Source organism: Lathyrus oleraceus, chromosome 3 (genome assembly GCF_024323335.1).
Source record: "Lathyrus oleraceus cultivar Zhongwan6 chromosome 3, CAAS_Psat_ZW6_1.0, whole genome shotgun sequence".
Classification (NCBI taxonomy): Eukaryota; Viridiplantae; Streptophyta; class Magnoliopsida; order Fabales; family Fabaceae; genus Lathyrus; species Lathyrus oleraceus.
In genome coordinates, this window is record NC_066581.1 from 89,540,322 (window position 1) to 89,554,125 (window position 13,804).

General features: G+C 40.3%; 1 protein-coding gene across 1 annotated transcript; it reads right to left on the reverse strand.

Moving 5' to 3' along the window:
* Positions 1–1,728: 1,728 nt before the first annotated feature.
* On the reverse strand, positions 1,729–11,301 carry LOC127125521 (pentatricopeptide repeat-containing protein At1g12775, mitochondrial-like). The gene is made up of 2 exons (XM_051054317.1): positions 10,684–11,301; positions 1,729–2,697 (listed from the first exon to the last, which is right to left on the reverse strand). The coding sequence occupies exons 1-2, from the start codon at positions 11,227–11,229 to the stop codon at positions 1,729–1,731; spliced, it is 1,515 nt and encodes a 504-aa protein (XP_050910274.1). The 5' UTR covers positions 11,230–11,301.
* Positions 11,302–13,804: the final 2,503 nt, after the last annotated feature.

Consider the following 13,804-nt stretch of genomic DNA (forward strand, 5'->3'; position numbering starts at 1 on the left):
CTCGGCTGAATGTTTGAGGTCTGGTCTGGTAATTTTTCAGCTGGTTTAGGCATAGGTTCGGCTGATTGAGTGTTGCCGATTTGGTTTGGTAAGATTTTGTCATGTTCAGTTAGTTCAAGAGGCAAAAGTTGGTATTCTGAATTTTCTATATGCTCCCTCTGAATACCAATTTTGGTGTAATAGGGTTGATTTTCAAAGAAGGTTACATCCATAGTGTGGTAAAAAAAATTGGTATGGGGAGAGTAACACCTATATCCCTTTTGGTGAGGAGAGTAACCAAGAAAAATGCATATGATGGATTTTGGGTCTAATTTGCTTCGGTGAGGGTTGAGGTTATGGACAAAATTTGAGCATCCAAATATTTTTAATGAATAGAGGAAAAGATTTTGCTGGTTGGAAATAGGTTTTGAAGTGTGGAGAGTGGGGTCTTAAAGTTAAGGATACGGGAGGGTGTTCGATTTATAAGGTGAGTTGCTGAAAGGACAGCTTCTCCCCAAAAGTGTTATGGGACATTTGTGGCTAACATGATTGATCTAGTCACTTCAAAAGGTGTCTATTCTTCCTTTCCGCAACTCCATTTTGTTGGGGAGTGTCCACACACGAGCTTTGGTGAACAATTCCAACCTTTTGAAGATAGGAATTTAGAGCAAGATTGTAATACTCACGGCCATTGTCAGTTCTAAGTATCTGAATATTGCTTTGGAATTGTGTTTGTACCATCTTATGATAAATTTCAAATATTCTCCCTACTTCTGATTTTTCCTTCATTAGAAACACCCAGGTAACACGTGTGTGATCATCAATAAAGGTGACAAACCATCTCGAGCCTGTAATGTTGTGGACTCGTGATGGTCCCCATACATCACTATGAATTAATGAAAAAGGTTTTGAGGGTTTATAAGATTGGGGTGAGTAATGGTTTCGAGTATGTTTAGACAATTGACAAATTCACACTGAAAATGTTCCTTGTTTTTATTGAATAAAGAGGGAAACATTTTTTCCAAGTATATGAAATTTGCGTGGCCTAATCTATAGTGCCACATCATTACAGGATTATTATCACTTGAAATTGCAGCTGCAACATGACAATTATTCTTGAGTTTTTCTTCTGATTTTTCCACTTGAAGGAGGTAGAGTCCAACACACTCTTCAACATTGCCAATCGTCTTCCCCGACTCCAAAGTCTGAAATTCACACAAGTTAGGGAAGAATTTAGTAACACATTTCAAATCTCTTATAATCTTGTTAATAGACAGCAAGTTACAATCTAGTTTAGGCACATACAAAACAGAGTCAAGTGTAATATTTGGTGAAATGATAATTGATCCTTTACCCATGACCTTAGAATGTGTACCATCGTCTATTCGAACATTATAGTTATAGGGACATGGAGAATAACTACTAAACAAAGTATAAAATCTCCAGTAATGTGATCTGAAGCCCCTGAGTCAATAATCCATGATTTTATTTTTTCCTTACTAGTGTTTAGAGCATGTAAGTAATTACCTCTTTGAGCCACTACAACAGTACCACCTTTTTATGTAGTTAACATGGTTTGCTGAAGGAGTTTTTGAAGAGCCTCCATTTGTTCTTTGCTAAAAAGAGATGAGTTAGAGTAGGCCACCTTCTTTTGTTTAACTATTGACAAAATAAATAATTAAATCATAATAATTACATAATTGTCCGCAATATAACCAATTAAATGGTGAGAAATTATCTTACCTAGAGTTACTCTTCAAGTAGACCTCTAGTAATCATTTCGCAAAGAAGTTTCTCTGCCTTTGCATTCTCATCTTTATAAAAGAGCGCACGAATTATAGTTTCATAAGTTATAGCATCAGGAATGATACCATTGTCATCCATTTTGGACAACAAGGCATCTGCTTCATCAAACAAGCCCTCTCTAGAAAGTCCATTGATCATAATATTATACGCTCGGATATCTAGACTATAACCCTTAATCAAAAGATCCCTAAAAACATCTTGTGCATTCTTAAGTTGTCCTTCTTTGCATAATCCATCTAGAAGTATATTGTATGTGAACATACTTGGTTGAATGCCTTGGTCTTTAATTTTCTTGACTAGGGCAATAGCTTTGTCAACATGATGGTTTTTGCATAAAGCGTATATTATAGAATTGTAAGTGACTATATCGGCTGGTTGACCATTATCGTGCATCTTAAGAACAAGCTCCCAAGCATAGGAGATTCTCCCTGATTTGCACAAACCATCAATAAGGGCATTGTAAGTCATCAAATTATGAATAATATTGTTGCAACTCATTTCTTTGAAGAGATTGACGGCCTCATCCACCATTTTACTCTTAGATAGTCCATTGATCATTATACTATAAGAATGAACATCTAGAGCCACTCCCCTTTGAGCCAAAGTATAGAATATATTCATGGCCTTGTTCACTTCATTAAGTAGGAAATGACCATCCATTAATGAATTATATGTAACAACATCAGGTGTCACACCTTCTTTCATCATCACGGCTAACAGTTTCTTAGCTTCTTTCACTTTTCCTTCCTTACAAAGAGCATCCACCAATATATTAAAAGTATAATCATCTGGTTTGATGAATTTTGATATCATTTCATGGAACAAGCCAAATGCTTCTCTCAATTGACCAACAACGCAAAATCCATATATAAGAGCATTGAAAGTGACAACATCGGGAGATATTTTGAAATTCTAGTTATCAGACTTTAGATGTCACACGGGTTGTTATGACATCCAATTCTGCACAGACAAGAATTATGCAGAACTTAAAAGTAAGTACAGTAAATAACACAAGTAATTGTTTACCCAGTTCAGTCCAACATGACCTACATCTGGCGGCTACCAAGCCAGGGAGGAAATCCACTATCAGTAGTATTAATTCAAAGCTAAACTCACCCGTTTACAACTCCTCACTTAATCCCTACCCAATGCAATTTCAATCTTACTCTAAGATCAGAGTTCCTACTCACTCCCCCCCAATCACCTCAGTGATTACTACCTTTAATCAATATTAAAGACAATTTTGAAGTCACACTTCAAACAACTCTTAATTGTGCTTAACAACTTTAATCAAGATACACAGCACTCACGCTTAAAAGCTTTGAGCGACACAACACTTACAACTCAATGAACACTCTATGCCACAGCAATCATCTACGTGATAATGGCGTGGCTTACAAGATATGTCTAATACAAGACTCACAAAAATACAACAGTGAAGTATGATGGACACACTAAATCTTCACGCCTCAAAATCCCCAGTTCTGAATGAAGGAACGACTTCCTTTTATATTGCAGTCCTTGGGCCTTTGCACTTGTATTCTCCTGAATTTAAGGTCACGCGAGTTCCCCTAAATTCCACATCTAGGTTACTAACAAATAGGCTATTTGTTAGGTTCATTAAATGTAGCTTGGTTGTTGATTTCCTGGATTTTCTCTCAGCTGTTGAATCCCTGAAGAATAGCCTGAGAAAAAGCTGAAACAGAAAACTGAACAACCTACAATATAGCACATGCTGGCAGGAATGAATGTCACGACATTCAGCTTGACATCAAGGATCATATGCTAAGTCTGTTTTTCCAGAAAACAGACTGTACAATTTTGCTGACCTGTATATGACCAAAATGCCCATACTACAGTAACAACTTACATTAATAAATGTCAAAGTATCCAATTTGACATTTACACATTTGGCCTTAAGTCAGTTCTGTTATCCTCTTGAAGAACAGACTAAGAAACATACTGAAGTGTAGCAGAACACCACTCTGTCTATTGTTCAGTATATGCTGTCAATGATGAATGTCATAACATCCAGTTTGACATTCAGTCAGTAGGCCTTATGCCAGGTCTGGTATTTCCTTGATAACCAGACTGGAAATAAACACTGAGTTCTAACAGAACACCAACTGTTCTATTCCTCAGTATTTGCTGACAGGGATGAATGTCACCACATTCAACCAATCCTGTATTAGCTAATCCTGCATTAAACTACTCAAGTGTGTCATCACATCAGTCAAGACATCAGAGTACAGTTAGACATTCTAACCTACAATGCAGTCACACAAACACCTCCACACCATGTCATGACATCAGTCAAGACATTAGAATCCAGCTAGTGTTTTACCATACAATGCAGCCAATTAAACACCTACAAACTCCCCCTTTGGCAAATTTTTGGCTAAAACACTTTGATCCCCATAACAGAGTTCACAGCAGTGGAATCACACATCTAGCAGGAATTAGATCTAGCTAATACACTCAGAGTGGCAGCACACTCACACACATGGAAGTTAAGTAAAACTTCACATAACAGCACACATACAGAAGTTAAATAAAAACTTCTAATTGCAGCACACATACAGAGGTACAGAAGTTAAATAAAAACTTCAACACACATCAGCTGTAGGGGAAGGAAGTTAAATAAAAACTTCACACACACATCAGCATACAAACAGAAGTTAAATAAAACTTCATCACACATCAGCTGCAGGGGAGGGAAACTTGAATCTGTCATGAACCTGTTTTAACAATATAATAATTTGTTGTCCTGGGGTATCACTTGTTACTCCCCCTTTTTGTCAAAAATGTTTTCAAAGCAACACTTTAAGTTACAGATCCACAAATAATAAACAGAATTTCACACACACGACAGAAAAAAATTTATTCCTCAGCCTCATCATCAGCCTCCTCCTCAGAACTAGCCTCCTCCTCACCCTCTGAGCTTTGCCTTGCAGCTCCATCTGTATCCTCAGCAGACGTCTCCAATTGAAAGATCAGCTTTTCCAAAGCAAGCTTCCTAGCCTCCAGCTCTTTGCAAGTCTCTCTAAGTACAACAATGATAGCAGCTTTATCTGGTTGGTTGCCAACTTTGGATGCTTCTTCCGATGTCATGACAATGTCAGGGACATGCTTGCCCTGGAACAGTTTGTAACTGAAGGCCAATGGACTCTCTCTTCTTTTCACAAAGTCATTGTCTGTCAGGATGTGTGGGAATTGATTCAGCACAATACCACATATGAGAGATGGAAAGGCTATAGGTCCCTTCACACTGAAACTCCCAGCATGTTTCATGGTCTGATCAAAGATGTAGGTGCCATAGTCCACCTTTGCCTTGGTTCCAACAGCATAGATGAACTTTCCTAACATCACAGACACAATTGACTTGTGATTTGTGGGTACCCAGTTGGCTGCTCCAACTTTGTGTAACATGGCATACTTCACACTGAGTTGGCTGGCCACCAGCTTCCCTTTGAGAGGCCATTTCCGGACTTGCTTTGCTGTGATGACTTCACAGATTCTGTTGTCAGTCACTTCAAGCTTTGGTTGCACTTCATCTGCTCTTCCCAAGTACAGATTGATTACTGAGGGGGAAAAGGTCACACACTTGCCACGCACATAGACCTTTCTAAATTCTCTGGACTTCCCATCAGCACACTCCTCAGACAGATTGACAATGAACTCCTTCACCAAAGTCTCATAGCACTTGGGTAGTTGAGTCACAGTTCTCATCAGTCCTGCCTCTTTGATAAGATCCACAATCTCCTTACACTCCAAGGCGTTCTGAGCCAGTTCCCCTCCAAGGCCAGCCTCTTGTGGTAGACATACTTCCACCTATTCACACTAGAGGCAAAGTGGAAGGACACATTGTCTATAGGCACCTCTGGAACACTAGCAGCCAACTTGCTAGAGGTTGACTTCTTCCTGGACAGGGATGTTGTGACATCACAGGGAACATCTGAGTCAGACTCCACCACAACAGCCTTGGTCTTCAGTTTCTTGGGCACCTCTTTGCTCCAAGATTTTGCAGGCCCATGACCTTTCCTTTTGCGTGCACTTTCTATCACTGTTTGCTTGGGAGAGGTTGTCTCATCAACTTCCTTGGTTGGGGACCCTTGCACCACAGTCTTTTTCTCCCTCCTAGTCCTAACCCTTTTGGCTATGCTAGGGATCACTGAGGCCAACAGTTCATTGTCAGAGAACTCTTCCAGGTTGACTGTGTCAGCTCTAGGGTTGGCATCAACATCTTGAGTGACACTTACCTTCTCACCTCTCACCTTGCTTACAGGTTTATCATTCTTAGGACCCTCTTCAGGTAGTCCAGACACATTCTCCCTTAACACAACTGCGGTTTCACGACATGCAACATCATCGGGTACGATAGTGTTCAAGGGAACGGAAACCCCAGGAACATTCTGATCACCGGACAGAATCTTAGTGACAATAGAGGCAATGGCATTATGCACATACCTCGATCCTTCCTTGGAAGGGTTGTCCAGAGCGATAGCTGAGGAGATTCTGGAGACCGTTTCTTTTGGTCTTCTTGCATGGGAAGACGTTGCAGTGTTGACACTAACTTCCTCCCGGTTGGGGTTGCCAGACTCCGTGTTGTATGAATCGGACACGGTAGTGTAGGAGGTGGTATCGGATTGGTGTGCCATGCTGAATATCTCAGAGGGAAGTTGAACCGTTTCTTTGGAAGAAGGTTTGCACGAAAGGGGGTTGAAGCGACGGAATGTGAAACGCTTGATGCAATAGTAAGGTCTATTAGTTTTTGACCACTCAAAGCTCACTATTTGTTGTTTAATAATTTGACTTACTAAATAGTAGCTAACTAACTTCATTAGTTGCTATAAATTATCAGACGTACGCATTCCCTCTTTGCCCTTACTATTGTCACATTGAGTAACGTACAATGTCATGACATTCCGGGTGACATTGTACTCAGTCTACATCAGGTTCCTCCATACTAGGGTTGACCACCTGCTACCAGACGCTAGGTATTTAGTTTCTGCAGACGACAATAATACACACCTTTGTTTATCCCTTGCTGTCATATCATTTGTATGATGACCAATAGGTGCCAATGACTCATAACTTTCAATCAGACATTTTCCACAGTCTGTCCTTTTATCTAAAGACAGATATGGGACTCCTCTCATAGTTCCCTTGGAAATGCTCTTCTTCATTCCTTTTACCTGAAGTTGATCAAGTCTTCCATGTCCCAGCTTCCCTTCCTGATCTCCCTTGGCTAAGGGGCACTTGGGAAAGTCGAGTGAGTCTTTAGATTTCCATAGATAGCAATTATCTTTGGATTTGTCTCCTCTCATCACTTCTTGATTGCAACCATTCAACACCACACATCCTCCCTTAGTAAATTCCACCTTGCATCCTTGGTCACATAGCTGGCTTATGCTTATGAGATTTACAGTCAGTCCTTTTACTAACAATACCTCACTCAGTTTTGGAGCTTCAGGATAGTCCAGCTTACCAACACCCTTGACTTCTCCTTTAGTTCCATCACCAAATGTCACAAACTTGGTGGTAGGAGGTTGTAGATTCACCACTAGGTTGCTCATCCCAGTCATATGCCTTGAGCAGCCACTATCAAGGTACCAGTCTTGTCTGATAGGTGCCCTTGGAGATGTGTGAGCAAGGTTAGCAACACATTGTTGATTCTCAGGAGAGGAATGAAGCTTAGATGCCTGCTGCTTAGGATTGACCTGAGGTGTCTGCTTAGCCGCCCATATTTGTTTCTTAATGGGGACATTATGCTTAGACACCTTCTTCTTAGGCCTACCTTGCGAGGTCTGGTTTGGGTAACCATGCAGCCTATAGCAGAAGGGTTTTATGTGACCGAATCTACCACAGTAATGACATCTCCATCTCTTAAATTTCTTCTTCTGATGATTGCTCATTCTGGTTCTCCGATGTTGAGACATTGGATGTGACTTCTGCTTGAATTTCTGAACTACAGCCTTAGATTTTTTGAGTTCAGATGAAGAGTACTTAGTGAGTCCTAAACCAGACATGGATCCTGACTTCTGTCCCACCTTTAGGATTTCTTCCAAGGTGTCAGATCCTTTATTCAACATTTTGATGGATTTGGTCATTTGGTCTAGCTTAGAGGTTAGCAAAGAAATCTCACCATTCAGACCCTCTATGACTTTCAGCTGCTCCAGTTTCTCAGCTTCTAGCTCTTTGATGAGTTTCTTCTGCTTTTCTCCTTGGATACAAACTTCTGCACTTTTAACACATAGTTCTTTATATGAGGCAGCAAGTTCATCCAAGGTGAGTTCATCTCCACTTGAGTCATCCTCTGAGGCACAGACACTCGTCAAAGCTGTGACATGTTTAGCAGATTCTCCTTCAGATTCACTCTCAGTGTCTTCTTCTGACCAGGTGACAGATAGCCCTTTCCTTTGCATCTTGAGAAAGGTAGGGCAGACAGCCTTAATATGACCATATCCTTCACATCCATGGCACTGGATTCCCTTTCCTTGGTTGAACTTTTCTTCAGAAGTTGATCTTTTCCTTATGTCAGACGGGATGTTCTTGACATTAGGTCTACCCTGTTGATCAACTTTCTTTATGAGCTTGTTGAACTGTCTTCCAAGCATGGCTATGGCTTCAGAGATGCTTCCATTTCCTCCACTGTTTCCTTCTTCTGACTTCTCTTTAGTGTTAGATACAAATGCTATGCTTTTGTTCTTCCTGTCAGCATCCTCACATAAGCCCATTTCAAAGGTTTGGAGGGAACCGATTAGCTCATCTACCTTCATCTTGCAGATATCTTGAGCCTCTTCTATGGCTGTGACCTTCATAGCAAATCTCTTAGGCAAGGACCTGAGAATCTTTCTTACAAGTTTCTCTTCAGCCATTTTCTCACCTAGTCCACCAGAGGTGTTTGCAATCTCAAGAACATTCATGTGAAAGTCATGAATAGTCTCATCCTCTTTCATCCTCAGATTTTCAAACTTGGTGGTCAGCATCTGAAGTTTGGACATCTTCACCTTGAAAGTACCTTCATGAGTTACCTTGAGGGTATCCCAAACTTCCTTAGCTAGTTCACAGTGGTGCACCAGCCTGAAGATGTTCTTACTGATTCCATTGAACAATGCATTCAAGGCCTTGGAATTTCCAAGAGCTAATGCCTCTTGCTCCTTGTCCCACTCTTCTTCAGGAATCTGCACACTGACTCCTTCTTCACCTGTCTTTGTTGGATGTTCCCATCCTTTGTTGACAACTCTCCAGACTTTGCTATCTAGAGACCTTAAGAAGGCTATCATACGAGGCTTCCAGTCATCATAGTTAGAGCCATCCAACATGGGTGGTCTATTTGAGTGTCCTATATCCTTGTCCATGGTACTAGAAAGTAACTATCCTAGATCTCACCCAGAACTTAACAGGCAGGATGCCTGCTCTGATACCAATTGAAATTCTAGTTATCAGACTTTAGATGTCACACGGGTTGTTATGACATCCAATTCTGCACAGACAAGAATTATGCAGAACTTAAAAGTAAGTGCAGTAAATAACACAAGTAATTGTTTACCCAGTTCAGTCCAACATGACCTACATCTGGGGGCTACCAAGCCAGGGAGGAAATCCACTATCAGTAGCATTAATTCAAAGCTAAACTCACCCGTTTACAACTCCTCACTTAATCCCTATCCAATGCAATTTCAATCTTACTCTAAGATCAGAGTTCCTACTCACTCCCCCTCAATCACCTCAGTGATTACTACCTTTAATCAATATTAAAGACAATTTTGAAGTCACACTTCAAACAACTCTTGATTGTGCTTAACAGCTTTAATCAAGATACACAGCACTCACGCTTAAAAGCTTTGAGCGACACAACACTTACAACTCAATGAACACCCTATGCCACAGCAATCATCTACGTGATAATGGCTTGGCTTACAAGATATGTCTAATACAAGACTCACAAAAATACAACAGTGAAGTATGATGGACACACTAAATCTTCACGCCTCAAAATCCCCAGTTCTGAATGAAGGAACGACTTCCTTTTATATTGCAGTCCTTGGGCCTTTGCACTTGTATTCTCCTGAATTTAAGGTCACGCGAGTTCCCCTAAATTCCACATCTAGGTTACTAACAAATAGGCTATTTGTTAGGTTCATTAAATGTAGCTTGGTTGTTGATTTCCTGGATTTTCTCTCAGCTGTTGAATCCCTGAAGAATAGCCTGAGAAAAAGCTGAAACAGAAAACTGAACAACCTACAATATAGCACATGCTGTCAGGAATGAATGTCACGACATTCAGCTTGACATCAAGGATCATATGCTAAGTCTGTTTTTCCAGAAAACAGACTGTACAATTTTGCTGACCTGTATATGACCAAAATGCCCATACTATAGTAACAGCTTACATTAATAAATGTCAAAGTATCCAATTTGACATTTACACATTTGGCCTTAAGTCAGTTATGTTATCCTCTTGAAGAACAGACTAAGAAACATACTGAAGTGTAGCAGAACACCACTCTGTCTATTGTTCAGTATATGCTGTCAATGATGAATGTCATAACATCCAGTTTGACATTCAGTCAGTAGGCCTTATGCCAAGTCTGGTATTTCCTTGATAATCAGACTGGAAATAAACACTGAGTTCTAACAGAACACCAACTGTTCTATTCCTCAGTATTTGCTGACAGGGATGAATGTCACCACATTCAACCAATCCTGTATTATCTAATCCTGCATTAAACTACTCAAGTGTGTCATGACATCAGTCAAGACATCAGAGTACAGTTAGACATTCTAACCTACAATGCAGTCACACAAACACCTCCACACCATGTCATGACATCAGTCAAGACATTAGAATTCAGCTACTGTTTTACCATACAATGCAGCCAATTAAACACCTACAATTTTCTTTGCAATCATTTCACAATATAACTCATAGGCATCCATTACAAACTTATCTTTACACAAACTATCATTTATTATGTTGTGCATTACCACGTCCACCTTGACCAACTTCCCATCAATTTGTCTCAACATTTTCACGGCGGCTCTTGTTTCCCCGATTTTACACAACCCGTTGATTAAAGTACCATAACTAATCCGGTCGAGTCGAAATCCATGTGCAACGACATGGTCATGAAAGTGCCGAGCTTCATGAACCTTACCGTTAAGACACAAACCCTTGATAAGAGTATTCAAAGTTATGGTATGAGGCTGATAACCAATTTTGAGAATCTTAGCAAATACAGAAAAAGCAAACCTCATTTGACCTGTGTGGCAATAACAATTGATGATGGTGTTTAAAGTAACAATACATGGTTGAATTTGGTTGAATTCTAATCGGTGATAAAGGGAAATAGTAGTGGCGTAATGATTCTTAGTCCTAACGAGAAAACCTAAAATCGTGTTAAATTCAACTATGGATGGAGTAGGGCGCATATTTAGCATGCGATGGAATGAGAAAACGGCATCATCAACATTAGAGTTATTGGGAATGAATTGATGTAGAGAGTGAGAGAAAACCCTAAACAAAGAGTGTGAGTGAAAGGAAGTGAGAAAATTGGAGTAAGAAACGAACCTCCGCATTTCACTATTAACAACGGAGAATTGCAGTGTTGCGCTCAGTTCAGCATTTATAGTAGTGGGTATGTGATCCCTTTAATGTAGAAGATGATGTTAATCAAACAGCAAGACTTCGGGTTCTTCACTTCCTACTGAGAAAGTCGAAGTTTTTTTTTAACTTCCCTTTAATGTAGAAGTTGAAATTTGATTTGGTGGATAGTATTATATTTGGAGAGTTTGAAGTTGTGGCTGAAGAAATGTGAAACTAGAAAGGAGAAGAGTCTGGTGCGATTCTTATGCTCCAAAATATTTCAGAGATGCATCTCTGGAATATTTTAATGTTACCTTACATTTGGAAGCGTCCGGAGATATATTTCGGGAAACAAGGGGGAATTTGTGGAAATTTACATGGTGTGGTAGAAATATCTAGGGTGTCATACGAAACTCTCGGGGAAAAATAGGTTATTCTTAACTAAATTGTTGCATTTTTACAACTCAATCCAAATACTAAAATATAAAAGCGGTATCATTTGCTATATATATATATATATATATATATATATATATATATATATTATATATATATATATATATATATATATATATATAAACTAGGCATAATTAGTTATCAGGTCCCTTAAGTTAATTTTTAGTTCCGCTTTAGTCCCTTAATAAAAAAACGTTACACTTTTGTCCGTTAATATTAATTTCGTTAGCATTATTGGTCCCTTCCGTTATTTTAGCTAAGAAAACGCTAGTATTTGTCAACGTGGAGTGTCACATATGTAATGACTCAACAAAAAGATAAAGAAAAATCATTATTTAAGGATTTCACTTGTATCAAACATGTTATTATTTATTTCTTGATATTCAAATGTGATTACAGAAAGTGTTGGTGTGTTTTCTTTCCTTCTCAAACACAAACACAATGGCCCCCTCCAAATTAACATCCTCACATGAAGATTCTTGGTCAACTGCATCTCAATCTTCTACGCCACTTCGGTCTGAATACCGGAAAATTGGCCTGATCGCCACTTCGGTCTGAGCACCGGAAAACTGGACTGAATGCCACAAGTACATCGACCTGATCATCGAAAACTTCTTCGACATGAAAATCGGAAACTTGGCCTGAACGCCACATCGGTCTGACTACCGCCTCGGTCTGAATACCGGAAAACTGGCCTGAATGCCACAAGTACATCGACCGGATCGTCGGAAACTTCTTCGATCTGAAAATTGGAAACTTGGCCTGAACGCCACATCGGTCTGACTACCGCCTCGGTCTGAATACCGGAAAACTGGCCTGAATGCCACAAGTACATCGACCTGATCGTCGGAAACTTCTTCGATCTGAAAATCGGAAACTTGGCCTGAACGCCACATCGGCCTGACTACCGCCTCGGTCTGAATACCGGAAAACTGGCCTAAATGCCACATCGGTCTGCTTACCGCCTCGGTCTGAATACCGGAAAACTGGTCTGAATACCATAAGTGCTTCGACCTGATCGTCGGAAACTTCTTCGATCTGAAAATCGGAAACTTGGCCTGAACGCCACATCGGTCTGACTACCGGAAAATCCTTTGATTGTCATTCCCATCTTCGCTCGACAGAACTTTGATGCAACATCACTTCCCAAACGGTAACCACAGCTTGAGACTAGCTTGTGCTTGCAATGATGCATGATTGATTTTTCTGCGTAATGCTCCATATTTATGGAAATGCTACGCGATTTACTATTTTTCTATGCAATATGTTATGCTATTTTTCATGATGAATGCATAAAAAGTATCCCTCTCGAGGGACTCTTCTGGGGAACACGAGACACTCTGCTGAGGAACTCGTCACTGCTCCAACTCCACCCTGCTGGGGGAATAGCCCTGCTGCTGGGAAATATGCAACCCTTGCTGGGGAATACCTCCTTTGCACCCAATCCTCTCGAGGATATTGCTGGGGAAGAAGAACCACCACTGCACTCTGTGGGGATACAACAGTCTTTGACTTGCTGGGGATATACATCCCAACTCTGCTTTGGAAACCTTCACAGATACTCCCGCTGGGGGAATGAGAAAAGTTGGTACAACACCCATCGACTCGTCGAACCATGGTATTCACCTCCCCATCTCGTATCAGCTTTCCACTTTTGAGAATTCCCAGACTCGTCTGGACCTTTTCTGCTCCATCATCTCGTACTCCCAATCGATCCGCGCTCGACGAGAGACGTACTCCTGGGATTTATACATAAATTTCAATCTTCCGACTTTGAAGAGTCTTCTTGATTATCACCAAGGATCGTCGTACGTCGCAACGTCTTCGTCATTCCTTCATATATTTGTCCCTGATCGGACTCCCATGGGGATTTCTTTTTCAAAAGCTTCCACACCACCACCTGCAAGTGAGTGAAAAATATCTAACAGTTCCTGCAAAACAGATCGTTAGATAAAACCGTGCCCCAGGCGTGTC

What these genes read in the sequence shown, in the direction of transcription:
- LOC127125521 (XM_051054317.1), bottom strand. Translation starts at nt 11,229, where the DNA reads ATGCTAAATATGCGCCCTACTCCATCCATAGTTGAATTTAACACGATT. An exon ending in AAATGATTGCAAAGAAAATT is followed by an intron (nt 2,698 to 10,683) that starts GTAGGTGTTTAA and finishes TCTGATAACTAG; the next exon opens with AATTTCAAAATATCTCCCGA.